Source organism: Argopecten irradians, chromosome 9 (genome assembly GCF_041381155.1).
Source record: "Argopecten irradians isolate NY chromosome 9, Ai_NY, whole genome shotgun sequence".
Classification (NCBI taxonomy): domain Eukaryota; kingdom Metazoa; phylum Mollusca; class Bivalvia; order Pectinida; family Pectinidae; genus Argopecten; species Argopecten irradians.
The window spans coordinates 28368394-28385191 of NC_091142.1; the positions used below are offsets into that span (position 1 = coordinate 28368394).

Below are 16798 nucleotides of genomic sequence, written 5' to 3' on the forward strand. Positions count from 1 at the left end.
TATTTAAAGGGAAAAGTTAAAACCCTTTGTAACACATACTGGTACACATGTACAGTGGACCCTCAATAGTCCAAACATTCTTGTCCGACCCCAAATCCTCCGGATTAAGATTTCTCCGGTCTGCTGGATTCTGTTCAGATCTGTTCCCGAATATATCTGTCTGTAATGGGAGTTATATATCCAGACCATCTATGTCCGGATCCTCCTGGGTTCACTGTACTATCTTAAACATCTGGTACAAAATAAACCAAACAACAAAATAATACCACATTCTTTTCTTTAATCATGTTTTTATCTGCAAAGCTGTGTTACACAAACTTCCTAACAGGTTTGTTGTATGTCACTTATAAAACTTGAAACCCAAAGAAACGAAAAACATTGTCAAGACTTAAAATTCTTTTTGAGAACAATAGTGAGAACTCTACGATATAAACTTTATATCAATACACAAAACCTTAAATGTTCGTAAATGTGACTTTATCAAACTTCTAGCATAAATCTTTATTGTGATACCTGTCTGAAATATTTGTGAAGCATTAATTGTTAACATTGGCCCTTGAATAAAACTTATATACCACAAGTAATTCTTGATTGAATTTTCGCAAAATGAATAATGGAAAAATAAAGAAACAAATACAGCCTTTTTTAAGCAAATTTTTTTTACACGATTCCTCATTATTTTAAGCATACCTTTGTCCCAGAGTCATTCATGTTTTTTTTTTTTCTTAAAATACAACTATTACAACTTTAAACTATTTCTAACTGCAAACATTATTAATGCTCTTTTTCTTTACCTTTTGGCTATTTGTTTTCTTTCTTTAGACGATGTAACCATAATGTATCTTATAAAACCTCTGAGTTTCCTCCAACCCTAGCGCCACAACATAACAAAAGTATTTAGGCATTCTGTCTGCATCTGAGTGTGTATTGTAAGGCATAAAGTCAAAGGGAAACTCATATTGATTGTTATAGTTTTTGTGATACAAATCTGCTATTTTTTTTACCAAAATATTTTATATGATGTACTTGATATATATCATAACAACAAACAAGTCAAATTGGTATGTATGTATGTTATATAACTATACTCGTGTCCTATCCATGCTGTCATATATGATCACGAAGAGTCATAATTGCAGGTTTTAACATTTCATGCGTTGTACGCTTGGTTTATTACAAGTAACACACTACTTTGTTGTGTTGTTAATTGCAGGAATTAATCAATAAGAAAACCACTTCAAGAATTTCAGACAGATACATCTAATATTGTAAACAAATGAGACTAATTCACTTACCATGTGATACCTGATAACGATTGTGGGGGACTTTTGTTTCTATTGGTGATGGAATGACGTCAAATGATGATATCCTGTGCTAACATCATTTCAGCGGGAAGATTATTAGAGTTAGGTTCAATCACCAATGGAGATACTAGTCCTCCACAAGCATTATCGGATATCACGTGGTACGTGAATTAGTCTCATTATCACAAGCACTCAAATGCGACAGTAAAAACAGTAACTACAATATTGACACAGTGACAGGTATTCGATGGCATTATCAACAAAATTCTACAATAACAGTTCACCAGTTAACAAATCTGAAAATCATAAAAGTGATACTGTATAGCGTTTTAAATTTGCGGTGTCCATAGTTTGCGGTTTCGTAAAAGGAAACCTATTTTTGGGGGTTTAATTTCACGGCACACTGATTTGTCTAAATGTAATATTTACAGATCAATGAAGATTTAATGGTGTCAATGTTATTAATATTTTCTTTGTAATGAATTTTGAATATAATTGCTTGTGAGAGGTGCCATTTTGGACAGGGTACACAGTTCCCCTTTGTTGGAAACTCACGAGTCACCACTGTACGTTTGTTGTAGAGCGGTGACTCGTGGGTTTGCGTTTATGACAGTTCTGACAATGGTACAAAATGGAGCATTTACATATATTATGGCTGATGTTTTGTTTTCGCGGCTTTCAGTTCAACAGCAAATACACCAGAAAAAACACCTGCAAAATTTACCTGCTATACAGTAGTCTTGGTGACACATAGAACCCTATAATACTGGTACATTATAATATGTTTATGAATCAAAAGTGACGTAGTTTAATCAAATAAAGCCATCGTGGATTTAGTAGTTTTGTTGAATTTAACACAACATCTGTTGCTCTTTCTCACAACATTCTAGATACAAAGAGGCTATAAATACAAATCTCTTTTAATCACGTCAACTTTCAACTCAATTTCAAGTGCACATCAATCTCCAGAACAAAGTATATACTAAACATCATTCTATAGCTTCTACAACTGTGAATATATAGTTTCACTCATTTATTGTAGATTAACAAGTATGAAGTTATTAGACTATAGATAGGCAAAGTTAATTAAGAACATATTTTATATAAACAAAAACACACTTAACATATAAATCCTCAACACAAGTATGAATGGAATTGGTATTAATCACAAAGTCCTGCGTCATTGTACTGATGACACAGTTATCTCCCTTCTTCAAATTCTAAGTTATCTCCCCTTCCATAGTTGTAAATGTAAGTTGAAACTTTTCAAATGCTGGAAACCTTTACTTTAATCGTGTTTCAAAACCTTGAAAAAAATTTAAACTTTGCTTGGTGATGGGAAAGATCTATGACCTTGATTATTCATTGTTACCAATACAAAAGTAGTATATTGTGATCATTCACTTTCTTGATGTAAAGGGCATTGTATGTTTATATTAGACATTATGCAATCTTAAACCAAAGCTTTGTTAGAGAACTTCCTATGTTCAAATCTTGAAAACTAATCAGGACAATTTTACATTTTTCTTCTTCATTAATTTAAATGAATACAAAATTAGTTGTTTTCTCTTGTTTCAATAACATAATCCAAGCAAAAAAAACCACCTAGATTTATTATTTCTGTTAACTTAATTCACCTCTACTAAATATCAATTATCAATATATACTTTAATTGCCGAAATGATTTGAGTAAATGTAGGAACACAATCGAATCAATATTGCATATAATATTATTGCATATATATCAGATTCTGTTTGAGGTTTATTAGATTAGTTTTTTAACAGCTCATTTTATTCCAGATTCAAAGTACCTACAACCTACAGAGAAACAAAACACAGCAATATTTTACACTTGTTAAAGCAATGAATGTCTTTCTGTAATAATTACAAAATCAAGACATTCAAGAAAAGTCCAATGTTAATCACAATCTAAAAGTCTGGTACAAACAGACATCATCAATTTCTCCTACAGATTATTTGTTCCTGAAACAAGGCCACAGTGATCTCCAGTATTTTCCAAACCAAGGCCAAAACTTGTTGATGACAAAATTAACTCTATCGACAGAAAAGTGCCATGATGTAATCATGGTGTCAGCTGAATAATGGTAAATTACAAACATTCGAGTTTGAAAGTCACCAAGAATAAATTTAACATCATCAAATTACGTCCGAGTTCTTAGTCCGTGGGCCGTTTTTCAGCAAATTTTTTTGTGTGCTCCTCTGCATTTTTCATAAATTTCTTCCTATCTTTGGAATATTCCTCAGCTATGTCAGCTCTGAGTGGGTGCTCTGGCTCTGGTTCCCTTATTAAGGTTACCAAAGCTTGAATCACTGAAATACAAAACACAGAATCAACAAGTGCTCTCTTATATTAAATCATACTACCGTATTCGACCCAATAAGCATACCCATTCCTATAAGCGCCCCTCCGTTTTTTGAGGCTTAAATTTCACTTACAATGACTTATGTCAAGGACAAGTACTTATTTAAGACAAACATATGACCTAAATAAACTGAAGATCTAACATCAATGAAAGTTAAAGACTGGACATATTGTAACCAAATCATTATTTACGACAGTCTAAAAGAACTATGCCGACAAAAACAGAATTGAAATTTTAAAATTCAATAAAATAATCTGAGTCAGAGTTTTCTTTTGCGAGAGTCAGTAGCATTTAGAAAAAACCAACAATGTTTTATTTCAGGCCTCATCAAGAATCTTGGAATCTTAGATGATTTATTGCAAAATCACTACTTTCCATGTAGCAGCTACTCTGTATATATTAAACATATGTATATAAACATTTAAAGTTATATGTGCCGTAACTTGGCGAAAATTTTGACATTCTATTTTTTCATCGTTAATCTATTAAAAACCATAAGGTTTGATGAATAAATCTGTAAAAATCATTCAAATGGCTTCAGATGACTTATAAAAGTAAGTTATAACACAGAAATGTTGTACTGTAAAATTGTTGTATTTTACCTTAAATATGTTTACATGGAAACATATCTGCAGAAATCACTTTACAATTACTAATACCACTATAAAAATGTGTAATGAAATTGTAGACCACAATTTGGCTTCAAGGTCTGACCGTATGTACTCATTTCACTTCTCTATTGATGTAAATAAATGATTTTTGGCAGTACTGCCAAAAATCATTTTCAACTCTTATTTGTACATGTAGAATTAAAACCTATGCATTGAAAGTACTGTAATTTTCAAAAAATTGGTAATTTTTGGTGATGAATAACATATTAAAAGCTCATCTTGATTCGTGAGTATGAAAAATACGGCACATATAACTTTAAAGAGCCCAAAACGCTCACCTGGTACAAAACTACAAGCCTAATAAAAAGGTAGTTGTTACCATATTTGACCCTGAGACTTGCGGTATAGGAGTCACATAAACTGTTAAATGACTCCTATAAAAAGGGTTCACTTAAACTGTTAAAGGGACAATTCACTCAGGCTAATTCTTTTACAAAACCAAGAAGCAAAATATGGTATAGATGTATTTCTCTTCATTTCTTATGAAACATTTAACACAATATATTGACAATTCCATGTCACTGTTAAGTATTTTAATTGATTACCGTTGTAATTACAAATCATTGATCAATACGATTAAGCAGGTACAGTATGTACTCTGTACCCATACCCGAGCCAAAGTCACGTACATTAAACAAATGAACTACATAACCACTGAGGAGGTAATAAAATCATTTTTAGGAATGACAATTCACTTAATAAGGTAAACCACTACTGTCAGAGCGATTTGAGCAGTTCTAGACAAAAGTTGCATTACTCTACGAGCAAGGGACAGGGTTTGGCATACAAGATGTTCGACCACAATGTGTAATGGTGGACAGCGATTGAGTTTAAAAGTTTGACACGCATTTTACCACCATGAGCTTTTCTAGCATATCACAGTAAAACCGACTGATCTAATTTCTGTTAGAACTGGTTTTTCCCCGATTCATGTGTATATGTACAAATTTTAATGTTCTCTTAGATTGAATTGTCCCTTTAACAACTAAACAATACATATTTGCCAATTTGATCTCTGCAGTGACCTTGAAAGAACGCCAAGGTTATTTACTTGAACAAACTAGCTGTGTTGCTTAATTAACAGCATGTTACATTTATACAGGCCCATGTCAGGTCTACTGGCCTTTTGGTTAGAATGACAAGAAATCACTTTTTTTTCTTTTTCTTTTTTAGTCTCTTTAACATTTGTGACCTTGAATAAAGAGGGTGAATATCTGTAAATAACAACACAAACCTTCAGGTAGAGATGTGCTTGATTACAGTTCAAGTGAATGTCACTGAAAACAGTCAACACTGATACAGTTAATGGTCATACTTGGTGAATTTGACGCATTAAGCCATGCAAAGGTCAATGGTTTACATTATAACCTGAGATACATGTAGTGTGGTGCCTGCATGGTTCACTTAAGGATTGAAACTTTGGTATATTTTATCAGGACAGGATCAACACAATCACAGTATTCAATTCTACTGTGATGGAATCATTTCTGTTGGATTTGGTAAGATATCAGAGAGAAAAAATATTTGATTCATCTAATTTATTCAATTCAAATGTGTTCAACGCAAGTGAATTTAAATCTATACATTAATAGACATATGGGACAATGGAAAGAAAAAACATCTGAGACCGGCGCACATGGGCCTGCCCAACCCACCACCACTCCTCCCATGTGGTCAAACTAAGGCACATTCACCACTAAGCCACCAATACCCCAGCAGGTAATGTTCAAAGCAGCAATATACCTACCTTGTAATGTTTTTGTTGCTGGCTTCCAGTTGTCAGCACTAATGATAGGTAAACAGACTTGTCCCTTCTCGTCGACATTTGGATGGTAGATTTTTGTTTTAAATGTTATTTTTGGAGGTTTGAATGGATATTCTGCTGGAAATACTATTTCTATCTTAAACGCTCCTTTGTTATAAGGTGCTTCATTCTGAAATAAAGATGTTATCATATGTTTGATACATATTTGGTAATCAAGGTTGTGTGTTTCAATGATAAATAAATATATTGACATGAAGAGTCTTAGAGCTGCTGCCTTCATGATCATTAAAAGAGTGTAATGGTGATGTCACAAATAGTCCAGCATGTGTAAATTATTTCTATTTAGAATATTTACACAAGAGAAAATATCATGCTGTAGCTATATTGTGTGGTTTCTAAGTTATGTTTCTTCTTTACCAGTATAACATACCACACAAGGGTGTCATTTTTAAGTAATTAGCTAAATAAAGATCAGGTAAAATTTACCCCGATAATGATAACATTTGTAAAGTTGTTAAAATTAAGCTTTACCATGGTTATATATATATAATGAATTCTTATTATACATATGTAGCATTACATTAATATTGGTACAGCTGTTGTTGAAACTCAATGGTTGTAAATATGACTTAATTTTAAAGTCGTCATTCTGAATCATGTGAAATTTCTGGCAGATATACCGCGCCGGAGTATATGAATATTGGAACTTAAGGTGACTGGAAGGCAACTTACCACAACTATAAGTCCAGACCAAAACAACACATTAGTCTCATCCACAGTTATGTTTCTGAACATTGGAAATTCTTCTTTTCTAATATCAACCAATTCCTAAAACAGAATAGAAATATAATGTTAATAAATAACCAAAACAGAGGCTGAGGCCTTATAAAGATAACTCAAGTACTAATACAAAATTGAAAATCCGAATTTGTGTAACAGCACATGATTTGATATTTTAAACATAATGACTGCCAACTTGGAACCTCTGGGTTACTAGTCTGACGCTCAAACGATTGAGCTAAAGAGAAGTTCTCTCTAGCCGAGCGATAAATTGCCGCTAGTATTCACCACCCCTTCAGGGACAGAACTCGTCCTTGAGTTTCCAGGGGTTAACAGCGATATCTGTGAGGCATGGCAGAGTATTTCCAGAGTCCCTACATGAGCGCCAATGTGGAGGTTTGGGTTCTATTTGCAATAAGACCAGGAGACAGACCGTCAGTTCCTTTCGTTTATTTGTATTTTTCCCCCTTCATATGGTGCTGGGGGCCCGGCACAGAATATGAAATATTCAGGGTATGGATAGCATGGCCAGAGATGGTAATGAATGTATAAGTAGATGGGGACAGCTCCACGTCCGGCTGAGAAGTGCGGTATAGAGAGAGTAGAGGGAAGAAAGAAAGGAAAGACGGAAGGAAAAAGATGCGTCTAAGTTGTGACGCACGGAATGTCCGTGGTCAGCCAGTCCATTCAACATGATTGACAAATACACAAACACTACGTCACACAATAACATATATAGGTAAAACGAATGTAGCGATCACATGACATCGCGTGTACAGCGGTATGAAGCACGGATCATAGGAGTATACATATGTTATGTACTGCATTTATAAACTGCAACAAAGCGGAGTGCGGTTTGACACTACGATTACATTTATATTATAGTAAACAAACAATGTGCTACATACACCCCCCTACATTTGCAAAGATAGAAAACATTTTTTTGACCCTGCAAGCATACTCTGATTGGCCTTGATCTTAAATGATATCAAGAATTATGAGTACAATTATATGCATACATATATAGAACATCAAAAAAGGATCCAAATGTTATAAGATTTATTTAAAGGTATAGACTACCTTATAAATATTTAGAAATAATAATTTTGATAAAATGTTCTATGGATATTTATGAAATTGAAACAGTTTTAGAAAGAATATATAGCTAACTAGGTCTCTTATCAAGAGAAATGAAAGGAGACAAAAGCTACAGAAAAAATAAATTGGGCTTCAACAGACTCTTAGTTGTTGTAGGACCTATAGCTTTATCTAATGATGCAAATCAATGCCACTAAACTAACTTGTCTTTGTGAAACTAAAACAAAACTTACTTGGGTACATATATGATAACTCACTCCCAGAGTGCTCTATTTTTCAATCGTTATTGAATAAGTTACCACTATATGCAACACTATATAATAATTAGTTGTATAGAGTATATTAAAAGTGATATGGTTGCCTTCTAGCTTCACCCTAATTTCCCTGACTCGTGATCAGTCAGTAGATCTACAGAACTGACTAGTAAACCTGGGTCACGGGTTTGAGTCTTGCTGCGAGTGGCACACTACTCTCGTTCTGTTTACATTTGGTGCTGTAGACCATGCCAAGTGGAAGCATTTGACTTTTCCATTAAGAGAGAACCTAGGTTGATTTACGTTACAGGGCGAACACATTTGAAAAGGGTGAGTATTGTAATAGGTTTTAGTTGAATAAGTAACAGAAGAGGAAAAAATGTAGCTGTCTGGCTGGGATTCGAACCCAGGACCTCCGAACACTGGCCAGATACTCGACCGCTCGGCTGAGCTATCTTCATGGTCACTGATGATCGACAGTGGTAAATGTGTAAAAGGAGCGGGTCGATGTGGTTTGTATATACTGTTAAATACGGCCTGTGTCATTCAGTTGATGGAGCATGCTTCTTTGGCTCAGGCGATTGAGCTGTAGTCTTTCTCACCGGTGACTGAAGTTTGATTCCTGGTTGGGGCACAGGACTGGAATCATAATTGTATTTTCCCTATTCTTCTACACTGGCACCCAACTACAATAACCCATGGAAGGTGGTTAAAGAGTCTCAGGTTGAGATTTAGGGAATCTCAAAAAATACAGGGGAGTAGTGTCAAAGAGCGGGTCAGTGTGGTTTGTATATAGTATGAAATAGGCCTCTGTCAATCTGCTGGTGGAGCAATTGCTTTTTTGGCTCAGTCAGTAGAGTCGTGGTTCTTCACACCAGAGACCCCAGTTCAATTCCTGGTTGGGGCATGCGCACTCGACAGGAATCTTGTGTATTTTCTCTGTTCTGCTACACAGAGTGTAGAGTGGCAGACCAGGATGGAGTAACTGGTTCGAGTCTGGCTAGCGGCACACTACTGTTACTGTACATGTATATGAAACCCTCTCGCCATTATTTGCTAAAGTAAAATGCATTCTTCTTCCTGTAGATATATTGGCTATATCCTTCAATAAAAATTAAATAACATGATGGGACAACTTTGTATGTAAATTATCGTGTATAAATATTATAAAATGTCTTATGACATATCTTGACATTGAAAGAATTACGGCTTTTTGAACACAGTAAATTTCACAACATTTCATGAACTTGTGTAACGATGTCGTGACACCGATACGTGTTTAATTTTGGGGGAAAACCAAGTGGTTCAGAGAAATTTTCATCTCATTTCCAATTACAGTGCGAATATATCTAAATTCTTTCTACGCTGCTGATTCGTTGATTCGGGAATAAAACAGCGGAATTTCACAGTATTTGAGGTCTTCCACTCTCCAATAAGAAGGTGGTACTTTTGTTTTCTATTTGTAGTCATAGTGGCAGACCTCGAAACCGTCGACATTGAACTAAAAGTATTAATTAAAGTACACATGAAATAATACTCTGGATACACTAAATCACCCAATGGTTGAAAATAAAACGACTTTATTTTCATTATACATGGCAATAGCTCTGGTTTCCGTCGATAAATGAATTATAATGTTTACCTTCTGAAGGCGCCTGGTCGCTGCCATCTTTGCTCCTTGGTCACGTGACTCTCAAAGCGCCACGGAGAGTTACCTCCCATCGATTCTCTTAAAAGTTTCTGCGTGGAGTGATTTCCAAGAACTAGGCCTATTTTTTAAATTCGTCTTTCCGGTTTAACTTTTTTAACATTATCGTCATTATGAGCTAGAATTTCTTGCAATATTTAACAACGAAGAATTTTGCTATTATGAAATCGTAAATGTGTACCTAACGTTATGGCAACATTTACAGAACAAATCTACTTACTGTACTCCTTTTACCAATGAATAAATAATTGTCATCTCATCTACATGTAGTCTATGCAGTACACAATGTAGTTATAAAAATAGTAACGCGACGCTATCAAAATTGGAACACTTTTTGATGATAACTGTGAAAAATTTCAAACTTGTGCATAAATCTAGATTTTTCTCTTTTAACTTTCCACAAAATATAGATCTAGATGCCTTTTAATTAATTTTTCATGATTTGTTTACTTTAATTTTCTACTAGATCCTATTACTATTAAGCACATTAATTTTTGTTCAGGACAGTGATTGGTGGTTGAGATTGTAAACGAAAATACTGTATCACATATTTTAAAAGGGTAGCGTTCCAATTTGGGTAGCGTCACGTTACAGTGTTAGAGCAGAAACATGTTTCTGGTTAGAGCCAACAATTTAAAAAAAAAAGTAGAAAAAAATAATTTTAATTTAAAAAAAAAAAAAGTAAAAAATAATTTTAAATGCGCCTACTTGGAATAATCTATTAGGCCTAGTGATTCAACTGGAAACTATTGCATTTAAACTTATTTCAAAAGCAAAGTCAGCGAAAGTTATATGTAAGCGTTGAACAATGAATTTAATTTATTGCGGGTTTTATTACACGCACTTGCGGTCTTTGAACACTTTCGTGGATATATACATAAATTAATAAATTTTCATATAAGTTACATAAAGAGAAAAACTTAAGTTTTGACTTAAGTCTGACTTTTGTTTAGCAACATACAGTGGAAATGAAGATACTTAGAGGTGGAGGGCTTGTACATGATAGTGTGTCAGAACATCTTAACCACTCGGCCGATAGAGTTGCGAGGACACAAGGAAAATACAAAATACTCAAAAACAAGGAAAATGGAAAAGAAGCAAGAGAGAGCTGTTCGTTTTATTGAAAACGATTATATTTCCCCTGTCAGAGACATTTTAAGTAAATACAAACTTGATTTTTTTTATATGTAACTAGAGTGAAATATATGGCTGCTGTCCTGAATTAAAGTTTTTAAGATTCTAAATGGTATTTCTCCATCTATTTTAAATGATTTAATTGATAAGAAAGAAGTATTTTACAACCTCAGGAAAGACAATACTGTGAAGATTCCTAAGGTGAACACCTCAGTATATATGGGAAAAGATCTTTTGGTTTGTGGCATCTCAGGTGTGGAACAGTCTGCCGAATGACCTTAGACCTTTTGATAACTTTGGGTCGTTCCGTAGATTGCTTAGCACCTGGGATTGCCATATCTGTTCTTGTACCATTTGTTCTAACCCTGCCAGTTGAGTTGTCCCCCCTTTGACATCTTTCCTTCCAGTCATTGTCACTATCCATTGTATGATTGAAACATGGTTTTTTCAACACATTAATTTTATCTGTTATCTTTAGCTAAACTTTTACATATCTATTTGATTGATATTACTTTTAATATACACTATGTTAGTGTTTATTCTGTCAATTTTTACTTTTTGCCATAATGGCATATATGTATATTACACTCTTGCAGTGTCTTAATAATCATAGTAACACCAGTGTGATATACTAGTGTTCAATATTAAATTACTTTTTTACTCCATGTGAATATGCTTACTTCAAATCTTATAATATTTTCTGTGTCAATGTCATTGTAAAGTCTATCAGTGTATAATATAATTATGCCTGTGATATTTTGCCAGCCATTTCATTGTTAAATTACAATATACTTATGTTTGTCGCGAGAATAGCACTACATTGCAAATGTTGTATTTGTTTCTGATATGCGACGTAAAATAAAATTTCTTGAATCTTGAATCTTGAAAAAGGTTTTCTTTGAAGTGTAATTTTTTGTTTCGATGAAATGAAAAGGACCCACACACATATGATGGTGATGTTATGGCCTGGTTGAGAGGGCACTACTGCCTCATAGTGTTGTCTCGTGATGGGGTAGTGCCCTCGCCTTATACAATTTAGTTTCATCATTCTTTTAGCAATTTAAAAACATTTTAAAATGATATGTGGTTGTTTGATGACAGGAATATGTTCCAAATCAGATGGACTTTTTTCTTTACATTTTTTTTTCAGAAACGAATATGCTCTGGAATTTGTGTAAGACCCGGAAGTATTGAAACCCTTGACGGGATATTTACTATGAAACAGATCCGATTTTTTAAATAATTTTTCAAATATCATATTTTTTTTTAAACCCGTCGCATAAAACATGTTTTTCAAAGGGCTATGTAATTTTCTGAATCCGCAGATCAATTATACGAGCTTTTTCATTGGTTGGCCATTACGTAAATGGAAGGGGCGCAACTGCGGTGGTCCAGCAGGTGGCGCAGTGCGGGAACTTCAATATTGACGCGAGAACCGCCAAGGGTTTCAGGGAGAAGCGAAAGTTTTTTTTTTCTGCGTTGCTGATGAATTCTAGTCTAAGAATAAAAAGTACTAAAGATCGTCAATGAAGAACATCTTTATTTCAACCTACAAAGATTTCCATAATGATAGTTACGCAAATACATTATAAATACGTATTTTCATTTTCTGATTTTAAATTCTTGTTAATGCTTAAAAAGGAAGAAGAATTAATTAAAAATGCCCCTACTCAAAAACAATACCAAAATGAGGAAAATTTGAATTTGAAATGCTCTGAGACACGTCCTTAGGGAACTTTCTAAAGCACCATTCTATACCCATCATGTTACACGGAGGAATGCGAATACATTTAAGCCGACCGTCCTAATTTAGAGAGAGGGCGTCTACAGCCCAAGTCTGACTGTGGGTCAAAATTGGAAAGAAATGGGATGGCAATTAAATATTCAGGGGCATTGCAAACTTATCCACATGTGATATGACCAAAACATAACAAACCATCTGAAACACAGACCGCTTTGGCTGCCATTCTGTCAACACCAACTGACGATGCTTAGAGAAGCTATCTGCTAGAATGTTCGTGGAAGATGTTTGGTGAGTGATTAATTGCATCTCCTGTCAAAACAACAGAACCTATATAACCAGGGCGCAAAGCACACGAAACTTCTCTATTGCCTCTCAAGGTAAGCGATAGCTGTACATAGAGTTGTCTGCGCCAGGTAGATAACCTGTAGCTGCCACGCATCCCACAAGGATTCCAGAGCCAGCAGGGCAGCTCTCATCTCTAGACCATTTAATGTACTTCGAAAGATGATCCATTTCCCGTTCTCCGGACCCGTTATGACCGTCCAGGTAAGCGCCCAACCCTGTCATAGAAGCATCCGTTTACTAGTAAAACTCAGCTTCCGAAGAGGAACTCTTTGAAAGTTCCTTCACTGACTGGGTAAAAGGAAAGCATCGCTTGCCAATCAGTTTGGCAGAACGAACATCTACAGAGGCCCGATGCGTAGACGTTCTGTTGAGATTACATCGACCAGGGAGTTACGATGCCTCCAAAATCAGATGAACAAACGCGCCCCATTTTGTGATATTTTCATCAAGGTTATTAGACATGACCGGGTGGAATGTTTTGTTGAAGCAGGATAGTCCGGTTAGGGACGTCGAGACCCTTTCCAGCATTGGAAGACGACTTGGAACACAAAGTGTCAACTGGGAATGGCCCGGATCATCGGCGGATGGAAGAATCGTGTCAGGAACTTGACTTTCTCTTAAAAAAGTTTTCTCGTCATCCTTTCCTTTGGCCCTGAAGACAGTGTTAGACTTTTTCCAGTAGCCCACTGTTTGTGATTAGGTCTAGCATTTAATGCAACAGGCTCAGAACCTTGTGATTTTGAAAAGGCGACAAGAGCCCATAGAGTCCTCTTCACAATATTTTGTACATCGGACAAGACACCACTGAATAGAGTAGGTCAATGGAAGGGTCCATCCAGAGCAGCGAGAAGAAAGGTTCGCTCACTTGAATGTCCAGTAATACGGATAAACGTTAAGTAAGCATTACATCAGATAGCAGCGAAAGCAAATTAAGAGTCAACAGTGATATATAATGTTAGCCATGAGTGATTAATTTAAGGCTAGGAGATCGTGTTACATGTGAAGTCAAGAAGCCAGCGAGACGTCCGATATATCATATCAATATGCTAGGAGGAGTAACCATACTGCGTGATGGTGACTGGGGCGAAGAGGCCAGAGATGTCGTGGAGCAGAGACCTACCTTGTTGCAACTCGTCCAGATCATCTTTGTACAGAGGGAGAGGGAAATGGACTTCCAGGCTTTCACTCGTCAGTCGTTTTTTATCGGACGTTATTTTGCTGACTCTCTACACGACGTTACGTTTCAAAAGTGTCTCGTCGTGCTATACCTCTAACATTGTTGACGTAAACCTTGATGGACGATGGACAGAAAACGTTTCCTTTTGTTCGATAATGGAGAAAACGCATGTAATATAACCTTCGCCACATCTGGAAACAAGACATCTGTATATTTTCTTTTAGTTTCACATCTTTTAACTTCAAGCTCTGTGTTCAGTTCCAGTGTTAGATATTTTAACTTGCATTGTGTAATTTTTGGGTTTGTGATGCTTGAACTTTCTTGGCGCAGTATTTGAGTTTTAGGTGTTTTAACCTTCTTTGTAAGTTTTAACTGCTAGATATTTCTTTTTTAAAATTGATATGTTGGTACTGATTTAAAAAAAAAATCAAACTTTTGTCATTTTGATCAAGAAACATTTCTAAAACAAGACCTACCTATTGTCTTGATAAATATGTTAACGTTCAGAGAACATCCCGATAAATAGACCGTAAATCAAGGTTTTTAAGCTTTTTTGTATTTGTAAAGCTAGAAAAAACATCATTGGTTAAAGAGAATACCATAGCAGTTTGTTCTAAATAAAAAGAGAATACCATAGCAGTTTGTTCTAAATATTCTAATTGAAAGATCTGACTATCTGCTCAAACATGATATGTTTCGGCTAACATGATAATAAATATACTTAAAATGTATTGTACAAAAGCAATGTAAAAGCTTATGTGGCTTTTCGTTTTATTTCTTGATTGCATGATCGAAAAAGGCGACTAAATCTGGGATTTTATCTTTCTCATTCCCCCTTACTTACTGTCTTCTCCTAGTGACTCCCTTGACATCGCCTCACATTTGGTCACGAGTTGAGCTCCCGCCCCTGTGAGGAAGACTCTGAGTTATTTCCTCTCGCCGAACAGCTCCTGCTGAACGCTCAGGATAAAAGAAATGGGACGACTGGTTAGCTCGTAGTTGGTAAGATGTGATGGAGTGGGATTTGCTTTTTTCAAGTGAAATTTTGTCCGTCTAAGAATTTTGCATTTTCAATATGACCACCAAATATATAACTTCTTTAAATGGTTATTAAATGGTTTCAAATAGAGATATTATTTTTTGAAAATCTCAAGAATCTTATATCAAGGTTGAAATGAGATTTCAGCGATACTGAAATCTTATCAGCGAATATCTAAATAAAGAAATTATTATTTACTTATGCAACTTATTCACTAAAATCCGTTTAGGATTTGAATATTGGTTTTACCATCTGTTCTCCTAACTGTACTTGCTAGCCTTATTGAAATAATCAAGCGACAACACTATTTTGGTGTTATTTTTATTTTATTTTCAAATGCGCAGTTTTCATTGGCAATAACTGTAACAACATAATTCAGTGACGTATTTTGTTAGGCAACATACATGATATAATACAGTTATGTTTTGAAATATTGCAGCGATATGAATATACATGTACAATACAACAAACTAACGAAACGTTTCTTTAAATGTTGAATTCGAATGCTTGCCATTGCATGTATGGCGCGCGCTTCACTTGTAAGAAATTAGGAAATGTGTTTTGCAACTTAAACAATGATTATGCTACATAAACTGCATATAACAGAGTTATCCCTTTGCGGGTAAGTATTGATTATGACGTCATTTTTAAAGAGACGTCAAAATTAATACCTTCCCATAACGGCACATAACGCTGCAATATACAAAGATGGAACAGGTATATCCAACAGTTTGGTCTGAATTATCCTGCCTGTCACCCGTCTTCACTTGATTTTGAGTCGAGCCTGCACAATACCATTGAAGAAAAATGGGAGAACGACAGGAAAAATTACGAGTGATTATATAAACACGGTACTGACGATTTATAAATATGGTGAGCAACATCCTCGATACTCCAGTGATTACTATCACTGACGTTATATCCACCCCTGGGATATTTCATAGCAATACTAAAGGCAGTTCAGAAGAAAATACAACTGACCAGACACATGCCTGAAAAGACTTCATTTCAAGATGACAGAGAAAGCGACACCCAACCTCCATTCGTTTGATGTATATAAAAACCAACAAAATTATCTTTTCGTCTGTGGTAGCACACAAAGTTTTATTATGCAATATCCCAGAGATGGTTATAACGACGGTGATAGTAGCCCCTAGATTATCGGTGTTAGATGAGCAATGACCATTTTTCTTCCACCAACGTAAGAAAAATATATGCATTTTCCTCAACGGTTTTATAACTGCCCCCTCCACATAGCGTTTTTGTCTGTAGCTGAAAAAGAATGTGGGAATTTGTTTCTATTAATATAAGTTTGTTAGCGTTCGCATCCGGTTTGTTATACCAATTTTGATAAAAAATTAGAAATTTCATTATTTCCGGTACTCATTGATCCTA

At 35.1% G+C, this 16798-nt stretch overlaps 1 protein-coding gene across 1 annotated transcript; it reads right to left on the reverse strand.

The window, feature by feature from the left end:
* Positions 1-260: 260 nt before the first annotated feature.
* On the reverse strand, positions 261-9997 carry LOC138331962 (ubiquitin-conjugating enzyme E2 L3-like). Its single transcript, XM_069279864.1, has 4 exons — positions 9899-9997; positions 6857-6952; positions 6107-6293; positions 261-3635 (listed from the first exon to the last, which is right to left on the reverse strand). Exons 1-4 carry the CDS (start codon positions 9923-9925, stop codon positions 3481-3483), a joined length of 465 nt encoding a protein of 154 aa, XP_069135965.1. The 5' UTR covers positions 9926-9997; the 3' UTR covers positions 261-3480.
* Positions 9998-16798: the final 6801 nt, after the last annotated feature.

What these genes read in the sequence shown, in the direction of transcription:
- LOC138331962 (XM_069279864.1), bottom strand. Translation starts at nt 9,925, where the DNA reads ATGGCAGCGACCAGGCGCCTTCAGAAG. An exon ending in GGTCTGGACTTATAGTTGTG is followed by an intron (nt 6,294 to 6,856) that starts GTAAGTTGCCTT and finishes TCTTTATTTCAG; the next exon opens with AATGAAGCACCTTATAACAA. An exon ending in AGCAACAAAAACATTACAAG is followed by an intron (nt 3,636 to 6,106) that starts GTAGGTATATTG and finishes TTTGTATTTCAG; the next exon opens with TGATTCAAGCTTTGGTAACC.